At 39.5% G+C, this 23,721-nt stretch overlaps 1 protein-coding gene across 1 annotated transcript in view; it reads left to right on the top strand.

Annotated features, from left to right (window-relative positions):
• The first annotated feature begins 512 nt into the window (after window positions 1–512).
• Window positions 513–23,721, top strand: part of LOC124236000 (neuronal acetylcholine receptor subunit alpha-7) — a 105,576-nt gene continuing 82,367 nt past the window's right edge. Inside the window, exons 1-2 of the mRNA XM_046654603.1 lie at window positions 513–558; window positions 829–968. Of these exons, the coding sequence (XP_046510559.1) occupies window positions 513–558; window positions 829–968 (186 nt within the window). The remainder of the gene's footprint in view (window positions 559–828; window positions 969–23,721) is intronic.

Below are 23,721 nucleotides of genomic sequence, written 5' to 3'. Positions count from 1 at the left end.
CAGGAACTGGCGTGGGGAAAAAGAGGGCACTGGAAGACTGGACCCCAGAATTGTCCCAGCTTTCCCCCAATGGCCCTGCGCAGCTTCTGTCTGAGAGCGGGTGGGAGCGGAGTGGGGACAAAGGACAGAAGGGACCAGCAGAGTCCGGCCTTGGATAGCCCCAGGCGTAGCCAGAGGCGCTGTGCAGAGAGACAGCTCGGAGTAGACAAGGCAGGCGGAACGTGGTGTCCAGACCCTTGCACCAAGGTGCACCTCCCGCTCACACCCGCCGGCTGCAGTTCCCCGGGCGGCCGCCGAGCCACCCGGCTCTGGTGGGCTGGCGGGACTTCGGGATGGGGGCGCGGGGGCGGGACTCGTCACGTGGAGAGGCGCGCGGGGGCGGGGGCGCGCGCTCTGCTCTTTAAAGGCGCGCGAGCTGAGCCGGGAGAGGTGGCTCCGCGGCTGCAGGCACAGGCCCGCGCCGACAGCCGAGACGCCGGGCGCGGTGGCCCGCGGCAGCTCCGGGATCCAACATGCGCCGCTCCGTATGGCTGGCGCTGGCCGCGTCGCTTTTGCACGGTAAAGCCGCCAGGTCTCCCAGCCTTCCACTCCTCCTCCGCGGGATCCTGGGCACATCCTGGGCGGCTCTGTGTGCCCCGCACCGAGGCCAGGTTTGGGGGCTTGAGCCGGTGAGGGGCAGCGGGGGCCGCTTCTAGGGGCAGTCCAGGGAGGGCGAGTCCCGCATGTCTCGGCAGCAACATTTGGGCGACGGGGGTCGTGGGCAGGGGGCGTGGGGCGCACTTCTGCGGGCCTTCCCTGAGCAGCCTGCGGGGCTCTCCTCTCCTTAAGTGTCCCTGCAAGGCGAGTTCCAGAGGAAGCTCTACAAAGAACTGGTCAAGAACTACAATCCATTGGAGAGGCCCGTGGCCAACGACTCGCAGCCGCTCACCGTCTACTTCTCTCTGAGCCTCCTGCAGATCATGGACGTGGTGAGTCCTGGCCCCAGCCCCAGGGCTGCTGTCTCCCTGCCGCGGGCTCTGGTACTGTGGATACATCCGGTGGCCAGGCAGTGTTACTTGGCCCAGACAGTGTAGCTGGCCGCGGGCGAGGCAGGCCCGCGCTCTGACTTGACCTGGGCCTGTCCACTACTACATGCCTCGGATTCACTGCCCTCCGAGGAACCGGGCGAAGCATGTTCCACCGCTCCGGCCACCTGTCGTGGGTATTTCAGTCCCGCCTTTCCCTCAGCTTAGAAACTCAGGGTGAAAGTATCGCTAGCCCGAGCCAGGAATCAGCAAGCACAGGATCCCAATGGTCATATTTTGTACCACTTATGGTGTGTTGGCATGCAGTCTGTCATTCAGTGTCAATTTAGACATTTCTAGACTTTTCTGCTGCCTGTGGAATGTAGACTTTTTGGGATAGGGGCCTGGCCCTGGGCTTTGCAGGTGGTTAATCTGTCTAGGCAGAGGGCCAGCTGTGAACATTTAGACTCCCTGCCACCCCATTCCAATAACAAGCATTTTTTTGCCTTGCTGGTGAGGGTAGTGCTGGTGTTCCTGCTCTGATGATGAGCAAGCTCCACACCCAAGGTACACTTGTCTGTTCTTCAGAGGGCTGCTCCCGGCCATGGGCTTCTTGCCTTGCAGGCTTATTAGTGCTCACTTTGATTGGCAAATCTGTGCAATACCTGTGTAAGTTTGTTCTTTTGCTCTTCTAGACTGCTTTGAATATTTAATTTTCATTGGCATAGCCTTCCTACAACTATTTTAAAAAAGTGTTTAATTCATTATAAGTGGGTTTCAGTGTATAGTCTACACAAGGCATTGGATTCATTTCTGGGGCAGTGTAGGGCAGGGGTGGGACACAGGGACAATGGTGTTCAGGGGGAGAGAAGAATAGGATAGGAAGGAGCTATGAGGATAGCCACAACTTCACCTAGAAACTGCTAAGAGTCACTAGAGGGGTTCAGATAAGTGGTGTAAGAAGACAGGGGATATTTCATAATCGTACAAAAAAAGAGTCCCCACACTAATGCGTGCTAGATAATTTCACCTAGTTACAATTGCTGCGATGAATTGCTTCCTTTCTTATACTACAAGTGTGTTAAATGTGTACTTCCTCCTACAGATAGAACTGTGCTTTAACACATTCCATGTACATGTGGTGACATGGATGAGTTATGAGGAGAGGAGAACTGTGAAGGAAGACAAGTGCTGTCGCATAGGTTACAAAAGAGCATATTGCTATTTAAAAGGCCTTGGGCTACAGGAAAGGAGAAAGGATGAGAATTTTGAGTTATGGCGGAGGAGAGGCTGAAAGAGAAGCGCTACTGTTGAGCTAAGCCAGGTCAGAGAGAAAGGCAAGTGTGGAGACTTTGGGAGTGGCACAAGGCTGTGGGGCATTTTGGAGTCAAGTACTTCATGGAGCAACAGCTCTGTTACTTTGACGGGCCCCAGATTTGTACTTGGAAGCCTTGGTGGGTTCTGGCTCTGCCCATCTCGGGATGGTTCATCTTAGGTAAGTTTCATAAGTGTCCCGAGTCTGTACTTTCCCGTTAATAAAACGGATATGATAGCACTTCATTGGTCACTGTGATCAGCTAAAGAATGAGGAGGCAACTTTGAGAGATCGTAAAGCTAGATACATGACTATGATCATTTTCATCAAAACCAAAGAAAACAAAACTACCCTCCCCCGCAACATGACAGGGGACCAGGCAGCTGAGCTAACAAGACACTCACTCCACAAGTGGTGCATGATGGGGTGAGAAAGTGAAACCCACCCTACTCGCCCAGGGTTGGCTCTAGCCAGAGTGCTTCATGCTGTGTGTGTGCTCCACAGCTGCCTTTCTTGGAGTGGTCCTTGTGCTTGCTGGATGTGATGTGAGAGTTCAGTGCCACTCAGCTGAGGAGCAGGAGCAGGGAGGAAGTGGAGCAGACCTCCTAAGGCTGTGGCAACCTCTTTTGGAGAGGAGGTGCTCACCAAGAATTTGCAGTCTTCTTCCTGGGTGCCACTGCCTCTTTAAGATACCTTTAAGGTATCAGATTATATGAGGGATTTTGGAGTTTTATGAGAAATTTAGCAAGAAGCTAGGGTTACTCGATATGACTATTGAAAAATAAAATAAAACACAAACTTTTGTCAAGTTAGGAAACTTAAAAAATAACATAAATCACGAACACTGTGTGCTGTGTGTCATCAACATTCCAGTGTTAGAGAAACACTTGAAGATGGTTGTTCTCAGACAGAGGTCATGAGAGGGTATGGCAGGGAGAAAGCCTTGGTTTCATCTTGGCCATGGATCTATCCATGAACTCATTGAACTTCCCAGCCAGGCAATGCTGTGAGCTCATGGAGTGACCTTGAGCAAACTACTTTACCTTTCTAAGCCCTGTTTCCTCATGTGTAAAGTGAGAATAGTAAGACCCACTTCAAGGAGTTTTAAGAGGATTAAATAAGAGAAAGTGCTTCCCACATGTGGGTGATTCACTGAAGCTTTGCTTCATCTTATTTATGTAACTACTCAACTCAAAGTTCGAAAAGCTGTTGCCTAGAAAAGTGTGGTCACTTGCCCAAGCTTTGTCATTGGTTAGAGGCAGGTCTATGAGGAAAACCCACATCTAACGCCAGAGTCCTTTGCATCTTCTGCATCCTCAAGAGCTGGTAACTTTTTTTGTGGGACAAGGTCAGCTTTTTTTCTTTAAACTGGCTGAATTGTAACTGATTTAATGTGACTGTCCTGAGATCCTGGGTGAAAAATAAGTCTCTGTATCAGAAATAATGAAATATGCAGCCATTCGTATTCCAGTCGGACTTGGCTCTGCTTGGTTTTGAAGCAGAGACCGGGCTTTCCAGCTGGAATCTCAGAACCCTGGACAGAGACACAGTAGCTCTCATAAGTGATTCTTGTGGCAAAGTCTTGACTGGTCCAAGATTCTCTTTACAAATTCAATTTCAGGGGTCGTTTGCCCTTTCCAACTGGGCTGTTCCAGAGACCATTCCCCCCATATCTTGTTATTGTTCCTCGTTTTACCAGCAGGCATTTCCTGGCTAGAGTGATGGGAAGATGGCACATGATGCTACTTATTTTATTTTTGTGAAAGATTATTTACTCATTCATCAGTTTATTCCACACATACTTATTGAGCTCATCTTGTGGACCCTGATAGATTCTGGGAATTCATAAATGCCTAAGGGATGATTTCTACTTTTAGAACTCCCAGTCTGGCTAGAGAGACTGACATGTAAATCTAAGATTACCACATGTGTAATTTAACATAAATGCCTGTATGGTGTGATACATATACACATAGAGGAAAACATTTATATCCAGTTAGAGTGGCTGGGAATGGTTTCAAAGGGGAGGTAGTTAGATTTCTAAAAGTGAGTGGGAATTTGCCAATGGGAGGAAGTAAGAAAGGTTTTCCAGGTGAAGGGAACAGGGTGAGGAAAGACTAAGGGTGCGGTGCAGGACAGTACACCTTCAACAAGGTGTGTTCAATGGAACACTGGCTCCCAGCTGATCTTAATCTTGGCTGCAAGTTTTGCTGCAAGACATCTCAGAAAATGTAATGTGCTTATGTTCATTGAGAATTTCTGTAAGAGGCATATAGTATTGACCAACTACTAATTGTTTTTTAGCAGACCCTTTTGTAAGAATTATATTCTTGAAACACACTTTACAAGATGAAGGATAGAATTATTTTTTGGTAGGGGGAAGGAGGTGGATTCAGATAGGGGTGTAGAGCGTGTGGTGTCTTGAGGGCCTCTGCAGAGTTTAGATTTTCCCCTGCGCCCTAGTCTGGGTACCTCCAAGGGCATGAGGAGGTAGTGTGCTAGGGATTTTGTGAAGCTGCAAGATTAGCTTGCTATTGCATATTTTCCTGGAAATGGAAACAGTCCAAACCATGATATTTGTATTAAATCCAACAAGTACAAGTTATAGATTAGAGTGAAAAAATGTGTATATATTTAAAAGACAAAAGATACATTTTCAAAGAGATTACTTTACCTGCTGTGGTCTGTTCTAGCTATTCAGCAGGCCCCTTGGTGTGAAGCACTAGGTGGAGAGTGGGAGGGTGTGGTGGATTCTCAAAGAAAGGAGGGATGTAACTAGATCCGCATTTAGATAGAGGATGCTAAGGGCAGTGTGTGTTGGGGATAGATTAGAGGAGGGAAAGTCTAGGCCAGGGATGAAGCGGTCAGAACTAGAATAGTCACTATAGGAATGTGGAGAAGTGGACAGATTCCAGAGATACTTTGGACATACAATGTATGATATATCACTGTGTATATAAACTTGATGTGGGTACATAGATAAATTTGTTGTGTGAAAGTACCTAAATATTTTCTAAATGCATACTCTGACTTATGGTGATTATTAATTTACATCATGGGCTTGTAACTGAGCTGGGAATGAGATAACACATAAGAAATCATTTTGAAGTGATGCAAATGTAAGGTTCCAAACTGCCAACAGTTTCCATAATATTTCTACTTTATTCATGCCATTTAGTCATTTACCTGTACACATCCATCTAAAGGCCTTCTAAGTGTTTATTTGCATAAAATAAATGTGCACAGTTATGAAAGCATGTCCAGAAGGTAAGGTATTTAAAATGAATAATATGATTCAACACTTAATTATACACAAATGTAAAACATAATTATGCATGAATGATTTTGTGTATTTTATAGATTTTGGATTGCAAAGTTTTATGAGCTTTCACCACAAGACAGTAGCCCTAAGTGGTCATGCATTTGGGGTTTGCTGCTACAGATGACAGGCATGGTGGTGGAACCCGATAGCCTAAGGGCTTGTGTGTTACCTGAAATCCCTGTGGGGGCCTTTGCTCAATTTGTCAGACTTATGATTTTGCATTTATTAGCCACTATTGAAAATGCTAAAACTCTAAGTTAATATCAAATATTAACTGTAAAAATTATATACCTTGAAGACAGTCTGTGAAAAAATCCCAAGGTACAATTAAGTAATAATATTTTTATGAGTGATAGTTCTTAAAACTACAAATGTAATATGTTTTGTGCAGGAAACCAAATTAAACAAAAAGAAGGATTGAGGGAGAAAAAAATCACCCAAATCACCATTATTGAAGGCATTCTGGTGCAGTTCATGCTCTCTTTTCTCTGTGTTTATGGGATGTGTAGGGAAATATTTAAAAATTAGAATGGCATAATATCATTATGGTGCCTTAAAAAATATTAGCAGGCATTAATTTTAAAGTGATAAAATAGGCCAATAGTAAACAAATATGAGTTTTAAATTCTTTCCCCACTATTGTTTAACTCTTACCATCACTATGTATTCAATCCCTATTCCTATTTTTATTTTAGAAATCATTTACAAGTATTTATTTGAATGATTCATGGTATTGCTTCTACATGTGATTGCTTTTTTATTTTGTCCCAAGAATTATATGTGAAAAATTGTAGAGGGGCCGGCTGGGTGGCGTAGTGGTTAAATTTGCGCACTCCGCTTCGGCAGCCCAGGGTTCGCTGGTTGGGATCCTTGGCGATTACCTACACACTGCTCATCAAACCATGCTTTGGCAGTGTCTTACCTAGAAGAACTAGAAGGACCTACAACTAGGATATACAACTATGGATTGGGGCTTTGGTGAGAAGAAGAAAAAAAAAATAGAGGAAGATTATCAACAGATGTTAGCTCAGGGCTGACTAAAGAAAAAAAAAACAAACAAGGGAATCTTAAAAAAAAAGAAAAAATTGTAGAGACAATCTGAGGGTCTTGAGGATACTCTCTTCCTCCAATTTTATATTTGTCTGTGACCAACATCCAGGCTACGGCACCAGCAAGAACAAATCACCTCAATCCAGTTAGTAGTTGAGAAGATGGGGAGCTGGGCTCCAATTCCTGAAAGGGCTGGTCTGTTTCTTATTTTTGTGTATATGTTCTAGGGTGTAAATATAGAGAATTTACTAGGGTCTTCCTTCTATTAACGAACTTTGAACTCCTGTTTTGTCCCCCTAACTCTCGAGTCTGTCAAGATCTGCTTACGTTTTTGGCCTCTGAGGTGTTGCTTCAGGAATCAGTGCGTGGTTCTGGAAAAGTGGCCCCACACCCTGGTTTTCTCACAGGCTTCCCCGCTCCTGGTCTTGCAGTTCCTCATTGCCCTCTTAGTTCTCTGGTGCCTTCAGGAGCATGATGATTGTGTTTTTACAGCTTATCTAATTGTTCTCATTGGAGAGTTGGTGAGAATCATGTAATTCAGCATTGCTGGTAGCAGAACTGAAATTCTAAATTAAAACTTGTTTACAATGTACCTTCATAGTTGATCCAGATTTATTATGGTAGAAATTGTCTCTCTCTCAAACCTCTTTGTAGCTCTGGGACATAAATATCCAAAATTCTTTTATCTTTAGAGACTAAGGATTATAGGCACTTTTACTAAAGGAATCTTTCCTGTGAATGTTGCCTTTCAAGTCTGCCACTGAGGATATTCCCCATAGGGCTCACTTCTCTCAGAGCCCCTGATTCATCCCTGACATGCTGTTAAAGGAAGAGAAATAGTCTTGTCATGGAGGGATGCCAACGAAAATCTCTGCTCTCTTATTGATTTATTAGGATTAGGTAGTGTTTGATTCCTTCTCAGAGAAGAAGAAAGTCACTTGGAACCTTCTAATAGCAATTCTCCTGCCCGTTATTTCAGTGATTTCCTTAGTCAAAGTCAATATCAGCTATAAACTATTTTAGCAAAAATAAAATTCAAAACTATTGTCAAATAATGTGTCTGTGTGCACGTTTATGTGTGTATAAAGACAGACACACCCACACCTGTTACTCTTACCTGTCCTTGTTGATTTTTTTTAATCTCAGAATAAGACCACATAATATGTTTAAGTTTCCAAGAGAAAAAGCCGTGGAATCACAGCTCTCAGAAAGCCAAAATAAATGATTGAAACTAACATGAGGTTAAATAAGGAATTGTATAAAATCCTGTGTCGTGGGTTAAAAGTCACTGCAGGAGAATGAGTTGTGGGACTTGAGGCTTCAGGCTCGGCGTCAGGGAGTAGATGAAGGAGCTGTCCTGTCCCACTTGCAGGTGGAGGTGCACAAAGTGGGGGTGGAATTGTAGCTCTCCTGGTTAATGAATGCCACCTGTGCAGTGATTCAACGTGGGGAATTTACTCTCTGATCACTGAAAGTAAATTGTCTGTAAAGATTCCCACCTGTAGTAAAAGAGGTGGTGTCTGTATGCCAGGGAGAAGGCATTTGAGCCGGAGTGTTTTATTTTGGAGAGAAGGCAAGTGTTCAGGCAGATCTCAAGTTATTTTGAAACTTCAGAATTGTAAAACAGTTTTCTAATCTAATGTGTGTGTTTTAAAAAGCTCACACATACAATGTATTATGCAGGAGGGTGGGGGGTGGTAGTTAGATTAAGAAAATTAAGCTGAGGCTGCTCACTGATTGCAGGGGAAGATTTGATTAAGCTCAAACTGATAAAATTTACAACTGAAATCACTAGTCAGGAAACATTAGTTTATTCACTGTTTTCTGTTAAGATGTTTTATTGACATTTGAAGGAACCGTTAATACACTGGCTAACTCAGAGAGTCATGTTTCATTTTGGAAGTCAGTCTTTATTCCTATTTTAAACTTTGAATTGTGGTATAAGTATAGACATACCCAATGTGACACGATATCAACACCAACTCAGTGAACTATCACAAGTGAGCCCACTCACGTTGCTCCTCCCCACAGCTCTTCCCCACTTTCCCGGTGGAAAACTATTAGCAGGACGTCAAGCACCAGGGTTTAGTTTTGCCCTTTTCTCGAACTTTATATTCTCCTCAGAATCATGTGAGCATACAGAATGTATTCTTTTGGGTCTAATGTCTTTTTCTCAATTTTATTTTTGTGAGAGTCACCCAAATTGCCTGTTGCTGTAGTTTATTTGTTTTCATTGTGTGAAAATAACATTTCTTGTTCTATGGATGGGTAGATTGTTTTTAGCTTTTGTCTATTATGAAGAACACTGCCATGAATATTCTTACTGTCTATGACTTTTGATGCTCATGTGTTTGCGTTTCTGTCTGTCACATGTATAGATACACGTGTTTGCGTTTCTGTCACATGTATAGATGCACATGTGTTTGTGTTTCTGTCACATGTATAGATACAGGTGTTTGCATTTGTCTGTGACGTGTAAAGATACACCTGTGTTTGCGTTTCTGTCTGTTACATGTGTAGATGCATGGGGTGAACTTGCTAGTCATAGGGAGGCATATGTTTAACTTTTCCGGATGAAGGCAAACAATTTCAAAATGGTTATGCTAATTATCATTCTCCCCAGCAGTGTATGAAAAACTCTCACTGCTCTACATACACACCCACACTTGGTATGTGCAGTCTTTTTAATTTACTCTTCTGGGGGATGTGGAGCAATACTTCCTTGTGATTTTAATTAGCAGTTCCCTGATTACCAATAAAGTTGAAGACATTCTCATTTCTTAATTTTCCACTTGGGTGTCTTCTTTGGACAAGTGTCTATTCATGTCTCTTGCCTATTTTTATCTGGTTTTTCATTTTGTTTTATTTTTCCTAGTCAGTTGTATGTTTCTGCAAATATCTTCTCAGACTCTTTGGCATATATTTTCACTGTTTTAATATTCTTTCTCTCTTTTGTAAACTTTTAATTGAAGTAGAATGTACTTACAGATAAGTGGTGTCTTTTGATGAACAGAGTCTTTTTTTCTTTTTTGGTGAGGAAGATTGACCCTGAGCTAACAGGGTCTCATGATAAAGGTTGTTGGCTCATAAATGAGAAGCAGATGACTTTGTTTTTATTTTTGTTTTGGTTGCTTATAATCTGATACTGAAGGAAAATAAACATAAAATTTTCCAACGTGTCTTAAGAACTTAAAACCTTTCTTTACTGACTTTTCAGACGTCTTAATGAGGTAGTGAAATTTTTGGTATGTTACCTTAAAAGAATATTTATATTCATAGCTTATATATTCAATGAAACATTTTATGAGTTTTAAAAATCAACTGGTGAAAAGCTTTAAAAACTCTTTTTTAAAAGAAAACAAAACCAACATTTAAAAACTTCTTTACAAGATTTTCTTTTAAAAACCAAAAGTGTTACTTTTAGAATTTTCATTAAATGTTGTAGTTACTCAGCAAATAGTGACTGAATCATTTAGGACAATATTTTATATTTACCTAAAATATCTGCAGATTGAGGATCAATAAAACTCCTTGATAAAAACTAAAGAATAACAGGTATGTTGATAAAAATGGACAAAGTCCATTGAATCCTGATATTTGCAAACATTCAGGTGTTTCTGCTTATTCTTCAGGGCATATCCTATAGACAATTGGAAGTCAGGAGATACTCTTTTTTTTAAGCTAGGTAAATTACAGGCAGTGTAGATATTTAAAGCTGGAGAATCTCCCCAAATCTGGGTTTGAGGCTTCTGTTTTTCTCTCTATTAGTGGTCTTGTGTTTATAGCTCCAGAGGAAATAGAATCTGCATCAGAAACTTTTCTAAGTCCTTAGGCCAGGGCGTGGTCTGTGCTGCCTTAGGGTCCCAGGAGTGAGAGAGATTTCATGCAGCAACCTGCACACTGGAGCTGAGCTAGGAGACAGTGCACAGCCACAGGGAGTTCCTTTTACCTCGTTTTCCTTGAGAGAGTGGGGCGGTGGACCCTATCATCCTGTTCCTATGTATGGAACAATTAATGTGAAGGCTGTGGTCCAGGATGACCCTTTGTCAGTAAACAGTGGGTGTGCATTAAAATAACAGTGTGCAGATGGCACCTTCAGTGTTATGCCAGGGAAAATTATGGGCAGTGGATTAAATTAAAAACTGAAAAAGAATAGTCATGACAGGAAATGTATTTCCTTTCCAGTGGTGTTTTGCATCAGCCAGAGCAGCTGGTCACTGATGTGTCGTCAAGCCAGCTTTCCACTGGCTTCCTCTCTCTTTCCAAATATCACTTTAAGAAGGCACACAGAATTAGAGAGAGGCGCTTTTAAAGTGCTTGGCACTTGGTCTCAAATAGAGGAAATGACAGCAGGATGGGATAGTTCGGTGCCTTGGAATGGGTAGGAAAGACTGCACGTATTTCAGAAATGCTACTCTGGGGGAAAATGAGTCTCCTGCTGACTTTACCATTAAATCTGCCAGGATATCTGGAAAGGGCTGTGGGTATGGACCTGGAGTGGGAGGGGTTCAGGGCCCATCTCCCTTACTAATAGTTAGCTTTGGTTGTTTGACTTGAGGTGTAAATCTCCATGTCTGTATCTAAAAAGAGCCTTAAAATGACATCATCTATACATATATACCTTTAAAGATTTCCAACCCTTTCACAACCTTATTTTTGTTTCTTTGATGATCATGCAAACTAGGTGTTGTATAATTAAGACCTTTCTCGTCTAGGCAGAGAGCATTTTGGGACTTGAACCCAAGTCCTCTTCATATTTTTTGTTTCGGGATGTATTTTTAAAAAATCTTTAAATGTATTATACAATATTCAAGGTATTTAAATAGGTGACCAATGAGATTTTATCATCATTTGGAATTGTTGATTTTGGGGTATCTGATGTGTTTTATTTCATTGCAGTTTTGTTGTTCCTGATGCTCAGATTGTCAGGCTGACTCCTCTACCATTTTGGTCTGGTCTCTGTGATCCTTGGTAGCTTCTCTATTTTGTGGCACAAAATAAATGAGGTGTCCCAAGCTTGTCACATACGTCCGACTACAGCCCTGGATCTACCTTTACCAAGAAGCCCTGCAGTGGGAAATTGTATTTGGAAACAGTGATTGACAGTAGATATTGGAATAAATTCTGACTTGAGTCTAATAGAATCTCAGAAGGAGATAACTGAGCAAATGGGAAGTACAAATCCAAAGAAATGATTTTTTTAAAAAAGCTTCTAGAGTTCAAAGAAGGCATGAAAACTTAGATGTGAAAGACCCACTGAGTACTTCAATTTTAGTACACCAAGTATAAGAAAAAACCTTAAACTCATCCAGAACAGATGAAAATCATTTGCCAAAGAATGCTTGTGAAAATGACATCTGATGTCTTATCAGAAGATTCAAGGTTTGAGGAAACAGTGAGCTATGATGTCAAAGCTCAGGTGAGAAACTTACTGTTAGCCCCCAAATCTCTACGAAGCCAACTAGAAAAACAAATCAAAGTTTTCAAATATGCAAGGTTCCAAGGTTTACAACCTACAAATTATCTGAAAGAGTTGTTAATGTAATCCAGTTATGAAAAAACAAAAACAAATCAAAGTGGCTATAAGAAATACAAAGTCAGAGATCAGAAAAAAATGTCATTAAGCCTAAATAAATGTCAAACAACAACATCCCTGAAATGTTAACGGAAGTCTGTAACCAAATACACACACACACACGCACACACACACACATATATAAAACAAGTGGAAACATGTGTTTTCCAATTTTTAAATAACCACTATAAGAATTGAAACGGGTTATACAATTTTCAAACCCTAAGGGCAAAAATGGAACTAAGAAACTCGAAAATTCCAATAATATTTAGAAGTTGTTTTAGGAAACGCAACAAAATACTATGGGAAAACAGAAACATGTTCTGATGACAGAAACAAGCCTAGTCTGATCCATAATCACTATTTTGCGAAATGAGGAGATACACCTATTTAAAAACAGGGACCCTAGATTCAGTTTTGAAAGTTCCAGCTATATGAAATTTGCAAGTGATAGACGGAAATACTCAGAAAGGCAAAAATAGAGAGACAGACATATAGATAAATAGGTAGATGGGAAAAAGCTACAGCAAGCAGATGTTAATAATAGGGACAGTACTGTGTCTTGCTCTGATGGGACCTCACTATGATAGTTAATTTTATGTGTCAACTTGACTGGGCTAAGAGAGCTTATATAGCTGGTAAAACATTATTTCTGGGTGTGTCTATGAGGTGTTTCTGGGGAAGAGATTAACATTTGAACTGAAAGACTGAATAAAGATTGCCCTCATCCATCTAGGCGGGCATCATCCAGTGTGTTGAGAACCCAAATAGAACAAAAAGGTGAAGGGAGGGCAAATTTGTTCTCTCTGCTTGAACTGGGACATCCATCTTCTCCTGCCTTTGGACATCAGCACGCCTGGTTCGTGGGCCTTTCAATTTCGAAGTCCTGGGGGGAGCTTAACACCATTGGCCCTTTAGTTCTCAGGCCTTTGGACTCAGACTGAATTACACCATTAGTTTTCCTGGTTCTCCAGCTTGCAGATGGCAGGTTGTGGGAGTTCTCAAATTCCATAACTGTATGAGCTAATTCCCATAATAAATTTCTTTATTTATATACATTATATATATATTCTATTGGTTCTCTTTCCCCGGAGAACCCTGACTAATACATGCATCAAGGAAAGCTCTCTGCAACTGGCTTGGGAGGGAGGGTGGCTTTGCTGAAGGGTGAAGGCATTGAAGCAGGCATCAGAGTCCGGAGGGAGGACAGAGCACACACATCAAGGGGTGGGAGGTAGAGCTGTGTACCTTGAGAAGCATTGTGGGCCTCGAGGACTCTGAATGCACACCACGGATTACAAGATCAGAGGGATGACAGCAGTAGGAAACACTGATCCCTGTTTCTGCAGTAGGCTTATTCAGTCCTTGCAGCAGCCCTGTCAGATGTACTGTTACACATCTTTTTGTTGATTGGCCACCAAACCTGGCTCAAGTGTGTAGTAGTTTTAATAGTGGAGGCACCATGCAGTGAGAAACTACAGATGACTTACAAACTGTTGTGGGCTCAGTAGACCCCCACATCAGGAGTCATGCAGTGGATTGTACTTAGCTTCATCCTTCACCCAGACCAAACCTGAAGCCAGGGAGTGTCAGGAAAGAAAGGAGGAAAATCATCCAGGCACTTTCCCTGGGTGCAAAAAGCAGCCTGAGATTGCTCAAGGCCTAGTTCAAATGATACTTTCTATGAAGAGATTTCTGGATCCTTTCTAGTCAGAATTAATCTTTTTCATTCCCATGATATCAAAACACTTTACTTGTTTGCAAGTTACTACTAGGAAGATTCAGAGAGAGATACAAGATTTGGGTCCATAAGAACAGAGTTTAAAACTGAGGTCAAACCCTCCATAATTGTGTGAACTCTGGAACACCACCATACCTTGTGGATCTTGTTCCTTAAAATTATACTTTCTGTGATGTCACAGTACTGTTGTGGGTGGTGATACTTTTTAAAAATTTGTATTTTTGTTAATACAATTCTTGCATGTATATTAAACACTAAAATAGTTCTACATGGCTTATTCATACCTTTGCCTCCATTTGCATTTCCCAGAAGCGATGGATTCCAACTCTTAGCTGTTTCTTTGAGAGTTACATCTGTACCTCTAGATGAAATGCTTATAGTAACTACTTCTTTTCGGTTTAGAGTTATGGTCAGTATCTAAGGACTTCCCATTACTGAAGATGAGGATTTAGTTCTCCATTCACTCTCACCCCCAATAAGTAATACACTTCCCCTTTCCTTCCCATATTCTCCCAATGAAATCATGTCATCATTTTGGGTTAAATTAATATATAGTGTGTATATTAAAATAATTATGAAATGACTCTTCACATGGGAGCCATACAGTGAACTATGATTATATTGATTTTCTAGTATAACTTTTTATTTTCCTCAGAGTTAATGCTATTGTCTTTTTCCAGTTGTTGAATTTTTCAAGTTAACAATCACTGTTTCATCCCCAAACTTTCCGTAGAAGTGTAAATTGCTCTCCTTATGTTCAGACACATGTAGTTTTGTATCTTTCACATTCTTAGAGACATATCTTTTGAAGCATTTTTTCTCCCTGTTTGAAACTGAATTGGTTGTTCCCTAGGCAACAGCTGGTGAACTGCTATTTTCTTTCACTCTTGGGTTCTGTCAGCAAATCTCCTGACACCAACTGGGTGTCCTTCAGTCGAATTCAGTCCTCATCCTAACTACTTAGACTTAGCACCAGATCTAACAAGGTAAAAGGCAAGGTCCCTAACAAGACTGCCCTTAGCAGATGCCGGCCACAAATGGGGACTCCAGGCTATCTGCACTTCTGCCTGACTGCCTGCAAATTTGGGGCTTCCCAAAACCCTGTCAGGTTTGATAATTCACTAGAACAACTCACACAACTGAGGAAAGTGCCATACTTAACAATTATTGTTTTGTTATAAAGGATATAAATTAGCAGCCAGATGAAGAGGTACACAGGGCAAGGTCTAGGAGGGTCCCAAGCATGGGAGCTTCTGTCTCTATGGAGCCAAGTTTCACCACTCTCCTGATCTGTCATGGTCCAATATCCATCATGTTCACCAATCAGGAATCTCTCCCAAACTTTGTTGTCCAGAGTTTTTAATGAAATTCCATTTTGTAGGCATGATTGATTAAATTATTAGCCACATTCTTGAGCTCAATTTCCTGTACTCCCTCCCCTCCCTGGACGTTGAACTTGTCAGGGAGGGGAAAATTCCCTCTCTACCCTTCCTTTCTTCTTCTGGTTGGAATAAAAATAAAATTGACACAAGACTAGATTGACAGGAGAAAAACTCAGTTTAATACATATGTATTGGAGATCCTAAAAGGAACGATGCTTGGAGAGTGAACACAGCAGGCAGTATATATATACCTTTTACACAAAGAAAGAAATTCGTGAAGAATGCCAGGACAAAGAAACTTAGATTTGAGGGACGTAATTTGTGAGGGATTTAAGCAGAGTGCAGGCTTTAGTAGTAAATGAGCGAGGTTTGTTTACGCAGCTTCTCAGCCCTGCATTCCCTAGTTCTGGTGGTAAGGACACAGGGAGAACATCTTTCACATGGGAGATTTATTTCCTGCTTCAGGGGGAGCAGAAACAGGAGGGTTAGAACACCCTTTTTCCTTCTCAAGTAACTAATTCAAAATAATCAGTGTACTATTGTGAGGTATTTTGAAGTGGCCCTGGGCTCCACAAGTTGAAAGTTCCAGTCCTCTAATCTCATCCAGGGTTTTGCTGATGACCAGCCCTCTTCTTGAATCTATTCAGGGGACCTCTGCCATAAGATTCTTAATTAGCATAGCAAAGGTGTTCCTGTCACTCAGGAAATTCCAAGCATTTTTGAAGCTCCGTGTCATGTCGGAAACCTGGGACAGAGATTAGACATATGTACTTTTTATTGTACCACAACTATCAAGTAGAGAGTTACTGTTGCCATTCACCAGTTATGTCCTTTTCAGGGACCCACATTATCATCTTTCTATGTTCTTATTCTGGTGGATGGTGTCCATCAGCAGCAGTCTGGAAAAGGGTGCATAGAAAAATATGTTTTTGAGGTCTTACCTGACTGTTTTTCCCTTATACTTGATGGATAATTTGGCTGGGAATAAATAATATTTTCTTAATAATTTCCATTTAGCTAAATATTTTTCCTCAGAATTCTGTTGTTCCTTTATCTTCTGTCTTTTGGTGTTTCAATTTCCAAGAACTTTGTGTCGCACTCTGAATGTTCTTTTTTGGTAGTATCTGCTTCCTGTTGAACCTTGCCTTTTTTTACATTGATGCAATAGATTCTCTTACATCTCTGAAGTTACTTTTTTTAAGTTTTGGAAGTTTTGATCTGTACCCTGTATTGTCTGTTTCTTCAAAGTCCCTTTATTCCTTGCTTATTTTGGTCTTTGTTTTTCATATTAGAAGATGTGTGTGCGTGTGTGTGTGTGTGTGTGTGTGTGTGTATCTATGAATGTGTCAGTGATGGTGGTGGAGTGGGCTTCACTATGAGGATGTGCATCATCTGCCTGGGAAGGTATTTTGGTCACCTTAGTATGATTACATCTTTTCTCATGCTCATCAGTTTGCCCAGAGAAAGTTCTTCTTGTCTGTACCTGGACAGTATGAGTCTAGCAGTCAGAATTCTGGGAGTCAAGAAGGGACAGGCCTGGAGGGGTCAGGTACTCTTAACCCCACCTCTATTTTCAGTATGTTACCTCTGTTGTAGCTGTTTGTCATACATAGTCCTGGTCTGTCCTCTACAAAGAGTAAGATTGTAATATTCTGCCAGGGTAGGGAGGAGTAGTTACAAGTTGTGCATATGAGTACATTTGGGCATTAAATGATTCTTATAAATACTTTATTCCGATCCTCCTGTTTTAACCCCATCTACGCTTCTGTTGTCATGGTGACCTGCTCCCTCCAATTTGTGAGCTGTTCTGGCCTCTGACTCAGCTTCCTCTGCATCACCTTAGATTTGCACTTTGCAGACTCTGTCATCATTTCTTGTCCACTTGCTTTTCAGATTCCAACTTGTTTATGGTATCTTCTTTCACATTTGTCTTTTTTCGTAAGTGTGAATTTGTGCCTTAACATATTTCTGTATTGTTTTTTTTTTAAGTTTGGGAAGAATAGGCTGCATGACCAGCCTCTTCTTATGTCCAAATCATTTTTAATAGGAATCCTCTGAATGGTGGTTCTTAACTGGGACTATGTACCAGAAGCCCAAGAAAAGTTTTGTCAAATATGAGTACTTGAGGGATATAGATGAAAATGGTGGAATAAGGACCTCTGAAAATTCTGTTCTACACACAGTCAGGGAGAAAACTGGAAATTTTTTCCAAAAACAACTTTTCAAAAGTTTGGAAATTAAGCAAAGGCTTGCAGAAATCTGGCGAATCATTTATTCACGAAAAACAAGTGATTCTTGGTAATAACAATGAGCTTTGTAACTTGTCCTTGCCCTCTAATTTCCATCTCCCTATCTTCAGCTCCTCAGTAGCGTTGAAAACCAGCAGTCTGCAATCATGGTGAATGTCGTCAGACTAGCAGTCACTGAAGGGAACAAAATAGTGTTCAGTCAGGTTCCTTCAATATCTCATTGCTAGAGAATAGTCATTATTGTTCCGTCTGGTGATTCATTAGAAAACCTCACTTGCAAGGCTATTTTTACCAGACCTAATCTAAAGCTGGCCTCATCCATAAAATCTTTTCCCTGGGAGCGTTTGTTGAAATTTTTTTTTCCTCTGATAGCCATTTTCATTTTTCTTCTGTGTCACTGTAATTTCTTTGTTTTTTGCCATTTTTTTAGCCTTTTGACCCCCTTTACTCATTCCACATCCCTCCCCTCTCTGCCACCCTCCCTCTGCCAACCATCAATCCGTTCTCCATATCCATGAGCTTTTTGTTTTGTTTTGTTTTTTTGATTCTATGTGTAAGAGAGATCATTTGTCTTTCTTCATCTGACTTATTTCACTTAGCCTAATGCCCTCAAGGTTTATCCACATCGTGGCAAATGACAAGATTTCATTCTTTTTTATGGCTGAATGATATTCCATTGTATATATATATGCACCATAATTTCATTATCTATTCATCCATTGATGGACATTTAGGCTGCTTCCATATCTTGTCTATTTTAAACAATGCTGTGGTGAACATGTGGCCATGTATATCTTTTTGAGTTACTATTTTTATTTTCTTTGGATAAATACCCAAAGTGGAATTGCTGAATCATATGATAGTTCTGTTTTTAATGTTTTGAGGAACCTCCGTACTGTTTTCCATAGTGGTTGTACAAATTTACATTCCCACAACAGTGCACAAGGGTTCCCTTTTCTCCACATCCTTGCCAATACTTGTTATTTCTTGTCATTTTGATAATAGCTATTCTAACATCTGAGATGACATCTCATTGTGGTTTTGATTTGCATTTCCCTGATTATTAGTGATGTTGAGCATCTTTACATGTACCAGTTGGTCATTTGTATATCTTCTTTGGAAGAATGTCTATGTAGATCTTCTGCTCATTTTTCAAATTCAATTGTGTATTTTCCTGCTATTGAGGTATATGTTTTTCATGTTGAAAATTTTAAAATTGCTTAAACTTGAAGCTTTCTGAGGCAATGGATGACACGGGAAAAAATAGCAATCTAATAAAAAGATTAATAGGAAAAGCTGGTGAATTAGATGCCCATAGGGTCTTGAAAATCTCCAAAAAGCACTTTTAAGGCTATACACATGCTCAGCAAAGACCTGAGAAGACCTTAACATCTCACCTCTGATTGACCTTGAGGCAAGCAGGAAGTGAATGCCAAAGCAAAGTAGTAAACTGCATGGTGAGTGTTGGAAATGTACCTAAATACACACAGAGAGCCCACTGACAAAGATTGTGAGACTTATTGGTTCCAGACATTTAAAGAAATATCTATTCCATCATTAGCTGAGAACGAAACTACTCAGACAGAGACTTCAGTGGCCACACAAAACAAACAATACAGGCTTTACAGAATTAACTCAGAAGAGTTACCAAATAACAAAGAACAGCAAGATCAAACCTGAGGGGAGGGAGAATATTATTTCCAGAGTTGTCACATTGTATTATTCTAATGTTCAATTTTCAACAAAATTGTGCGAGACATACAATGAAGAAAGAGAAGATGACCCATACACAGAAATAAAGCAATCAATAGAAACTATCCTATGGAGGTCTACACATTGGATTTACTAGACAAAACTTTAAACCAGTTATCATATATATGTTCAATGAACTAAGGGAAATAATATGTAAGGAACTAAAGGAAAGTAAAAGAATGATGTCTTACCAAATACAGGATATTAATAAAGAGATAGAAATTATAAAAAAATAACCAAATATAAAGTCTGGAGTTGAAAATTCTAATAACTGAAATGAAAACTCACCACTGAGTTTCAACAGCAGATTTGAGCAGGTGGAAAAAAGAAACTAGGAACTTGAACATACGTCAATTGAGAGTATCCATTCTGAAGAACTTAAAAAGAAAAAAAGAATGAAAAAAAAACAAACTAAGCCTCACAGACCTGTTAGACACCAACAAATATACAAACATATGCAAAATGAGAGTCCTAGAAGGAGAAGAGAGAAAGAGGGAGAAAGAATATTTAAAGATATAATGGGTGAAAACTTCCAAAATTTGATGAAAAACATTAATCTGCACATCCAAAAAGCTCAGTGAACTACAAATAGGATAATCTCAAAGAGATCTACACTTAGATACATCATAATCAAACTGTTGAGGGCCAAATACAGTGAGGATCTTGAAAATAGTAGAAGAGAACTGACTCATCACGTACAAAGAATCCTCAATCAGATTAACAGCAAATTTATTAACAGAGACCATGGAGGATAGAAGTCAGTAGGATGACACATTCAAAACACTGAAAGAAAAGAATTTCAACCAAGAATTCTATACCGACCAAAACTATCTTTCAAAAATGTAGGAGAAATTAATATAGTCTCATATTGTAAAACTTTGAAAGAATCCACATCGTATGTCATCAGGGAAATGCAAATTAAAACAACAATGAGATACCACTACACACCTATTAAAATCGTCAAAATGCAGAATACTGACAACACCAAATACTGTCAAGGATATGGAGCAACAGGAGCTCTCGTCCATTGCTGGTGGGTATGCAAAACGCTGCAAATAGTCTGGAAGACAGTTTGGTGATTTCTTACAAAACTAGACATACTCTTACCATACCATCCAGCAATCCCACTCCTTCGTATGTACCCAAAGGAGTTGAAAACTTGTGTCTGCACAAAAACACGCATATGGATGTTTATAGCAGCTTCATTCATAATTGCCGAAACTTGGAAGTAACTACAATTTCCTTAAGTCAGTGAATAGATTAATAAACTGTGGTACATCCAGACAATGGAATATTATTCATCAATAAAAAGAAATGAGTTAACATGCCATGCAAAGACATAGGGGAATGTTAAATACGTATTAGTAAGTGAAAGAAGCCAATTTGAAAAGGTCATATACTGTATGATTCCAACTATGTTACTTTCTGGAAAAGGCAAAACTGTGGAGACAATAAAAATTTCAGTGGTTTCCAGAGGTTGAGGGAAAGGAGTGATGAATAGGTAGAACACGGAGAATTTTTAGGGCAGTGAAACTACTCTGTATGATACTAAAGTGATAGATACATGTCATTATACATTTGTACCCACTCATAGAATACACAAAAAGAAAAAAGAGTGCATCATAATGTAAACTATGGGCTTTGGGTGATAATGATGTGTTTGTGTAGGTTCGTCAATCATAACGATTCTGTCACTTTAGCGGATGATGTTGATATTGGGAGAGGCTGTGCATGAAAGGGGGCAGAGGGTATGTGGGAAATTTCTGTACCTTCTGCTCAATTTTGCTGTGAAACTATAATTGCTCTAACAAAATGAAGTTTAAAAATTTCTGAGAAAATACATAGTAAACTTACCCTACAGGAAATACTAAAGGGAGTCCGGTAGGTGATATGAAAGGACAGTAGATAGTAGCTTGAATCCACATGAAGAAATAAAGAGCACTAGTAAGGTAATTACCTTGGGATAAATATAAAAGACAGTATAAATATATGGTTTGTTTTTCACTTTTTTCATCCTATTTGATTTGAAAGACAACTGCATAAAGCAACAATTATAAATATGTGTTGATGTGCACACAGTATATGAAGTTCGAATGGCAATGACAGACAGAAAGGGGAGAGGAAACAGAGCTATATAGGGACAAAGTTTTTGTACAGTATTTAAGTTAATATCAATCCAAACAGGATTATAATAAATTGTTAATTCTAACCCCCAGGAAAATAGCTCAGAAAGATATGTTAAATTATGTGACAAGGAAATTAAAATAGTATACTAGCAAGTATTGATTTAACAAATTAGAAGGCAGTACAAGAGGGATTGAGTTAGGCGGAGCCACATGAAACATATTGAAAACAAATAGCAAAATAGCAGACATAAATCCTACTTTACTCAGAAATTACATTTAATTTAAATGCTTAAACATTCCAATGAAAACACAGAGATTGATATAATGGGTAAAAAAGTGATTTGACTGTATGTGTCTACAAGAGATACTCTGTAGAGTCCAAGACACATAGGTAGAGAGAAAATGGATGCAAAAAGATATAACATGCAAACAGTAACCAAAACAGAACTAGAAAAGCTATACTAATACCAGACAAATGGACTTTGAGGAAAAAAAAATGTTACTAGAGACAAAAAAGGACATTCTATTATGATAAAAAGGGTCAATTCTTCAAGAAGATAGAATAATTATAAACATATATGCACCTATCCATGGGTCCCCAAAATACATGAAATAAAATGATGGCAGAATTAAAGGGGAAAGAGAGACAACTCAACAGGTATTTGGAGACTTTAGCACCTCACTTTCAACAATGGATAGAAAAAGTAGGCCAATGATCAACAAAGAAACAGAAAAATAGAAATACAGAAATAAATAGAAATTTTTTTCTCCTGTGTAATTTAAAAGATAATTATGCAGTAATTAAAATCTGGCCTACATTAGACTTAACAGTAGACTTAAAAACCATTAGGCTCATATTAGACCTATCAGACACATCTATCGCACCCTCTACACAACACAGCAAAGTACGTAGTCTTCTCACATGCACATGGAACGTTATTGAGGATAACTCATGTATTAGGTGATAAAACAAATCACAACTGAAATTAAAAGGAGAGAAAAAATACAGAGTATATTCTCTGACCACAACAGAATGAAACTAGAAATCAGTAACAGAACAGAATACTTTTAAATAGCCAAATACTTTAACCAAATGCCAATATACTTTTAATAACCAAAATATTTTACACTTTAAATAACCAAGGATTCGAGAGGAAATCACAAGAGAAATTAGAAAATATTTTATTATGAATTAAAAGAAAAATAAACATAGCAAAACTTACAGGAAATAGCAAAAACAGTGCCCAGAGGGAAATTTACAGCTGTACATACCCATATTAAACTAATTCTATGAGACCATTATTACACTAATACCAAAACCAGGTAAAGATTTCAGAAGAAAACTACAGACTGGCATATCTTGTGTGAATATAGACACAAAAATCCTCCACGAAATACTATAAACCAATTCAGTGACATAACATAAGTTATTGTGACCAAGTGGGATTTATCCCAGAAATGCAAGGTTGGTACAACATATGAAAATTAATCAGTATAATTTACCATGTTCATTGAATAAGGCACAGACATCACATGATCATCTCAATAGACACAGAAAAAGCATTTGAAATACTTCAACAATGTTTCATGATAAAATTTCTCAATAAACTGGGGATAGAAGGGAACTTCCTCAACCTGAGAGCATTTACAAGAAATGCACAGTGTGTTAATGATGAAAGACTAAAAGCTTTCCCCCTAAATTCAAGAACAAGACAGATATCTACTCAACATTGTGTTGGAGGTTCTAGGCAGAGCATTTCGTCAAGAAAAATAGAAGACATGCAGATTGTAAAAGATGAAGTAAAACTGTCTCTATTTGCATGTACATGATCCTGTACATAGAAAATCCCAAGGAACCCACAACAAATGTATTAGTGCTAATAAATGAGTTCAGCAAGCTTGCAGGAATCATGACGCATATTTATAAATCAATTGTATTTCTATACACTACAAATATTCCAAAATGACATTAACAAAACAGTTCAATTTACAGTAACATCAAAAAGAATAAAATACATAGAAATAAATTTAACAAAAGAAATACAGGACTTGTACCCTGAAAACCGCAAAATGTTGAAAGACATTAAAGAATACCTAAATATTATTTAGGGAAAGAATACCTAAATGTAATGTACAGCATGGTGACTGTAGTTAATAGCACTGAATTGCACGTTTGAAAATTGCTGAGAGAGTAGATCTTGACAG

This window comes from Equus quagga, chromosome 2 (assembly GCF_021613505.1).
Source record: "Equus quagga isolate Etosha38 chromosome 2, UCLA_HA_Equagga_1.0, whole genome shotgun sequence".
In the NCBI taxonomy this organism is placed as follows: Eukaryota; Metazoa; Chordata; class Mammalia; order Perissodactyla; family Equidae; genus Equus; species Equus quagga.
This window is presented reverse-complemented; position numbering and strand designations above follow the sequence as displayed.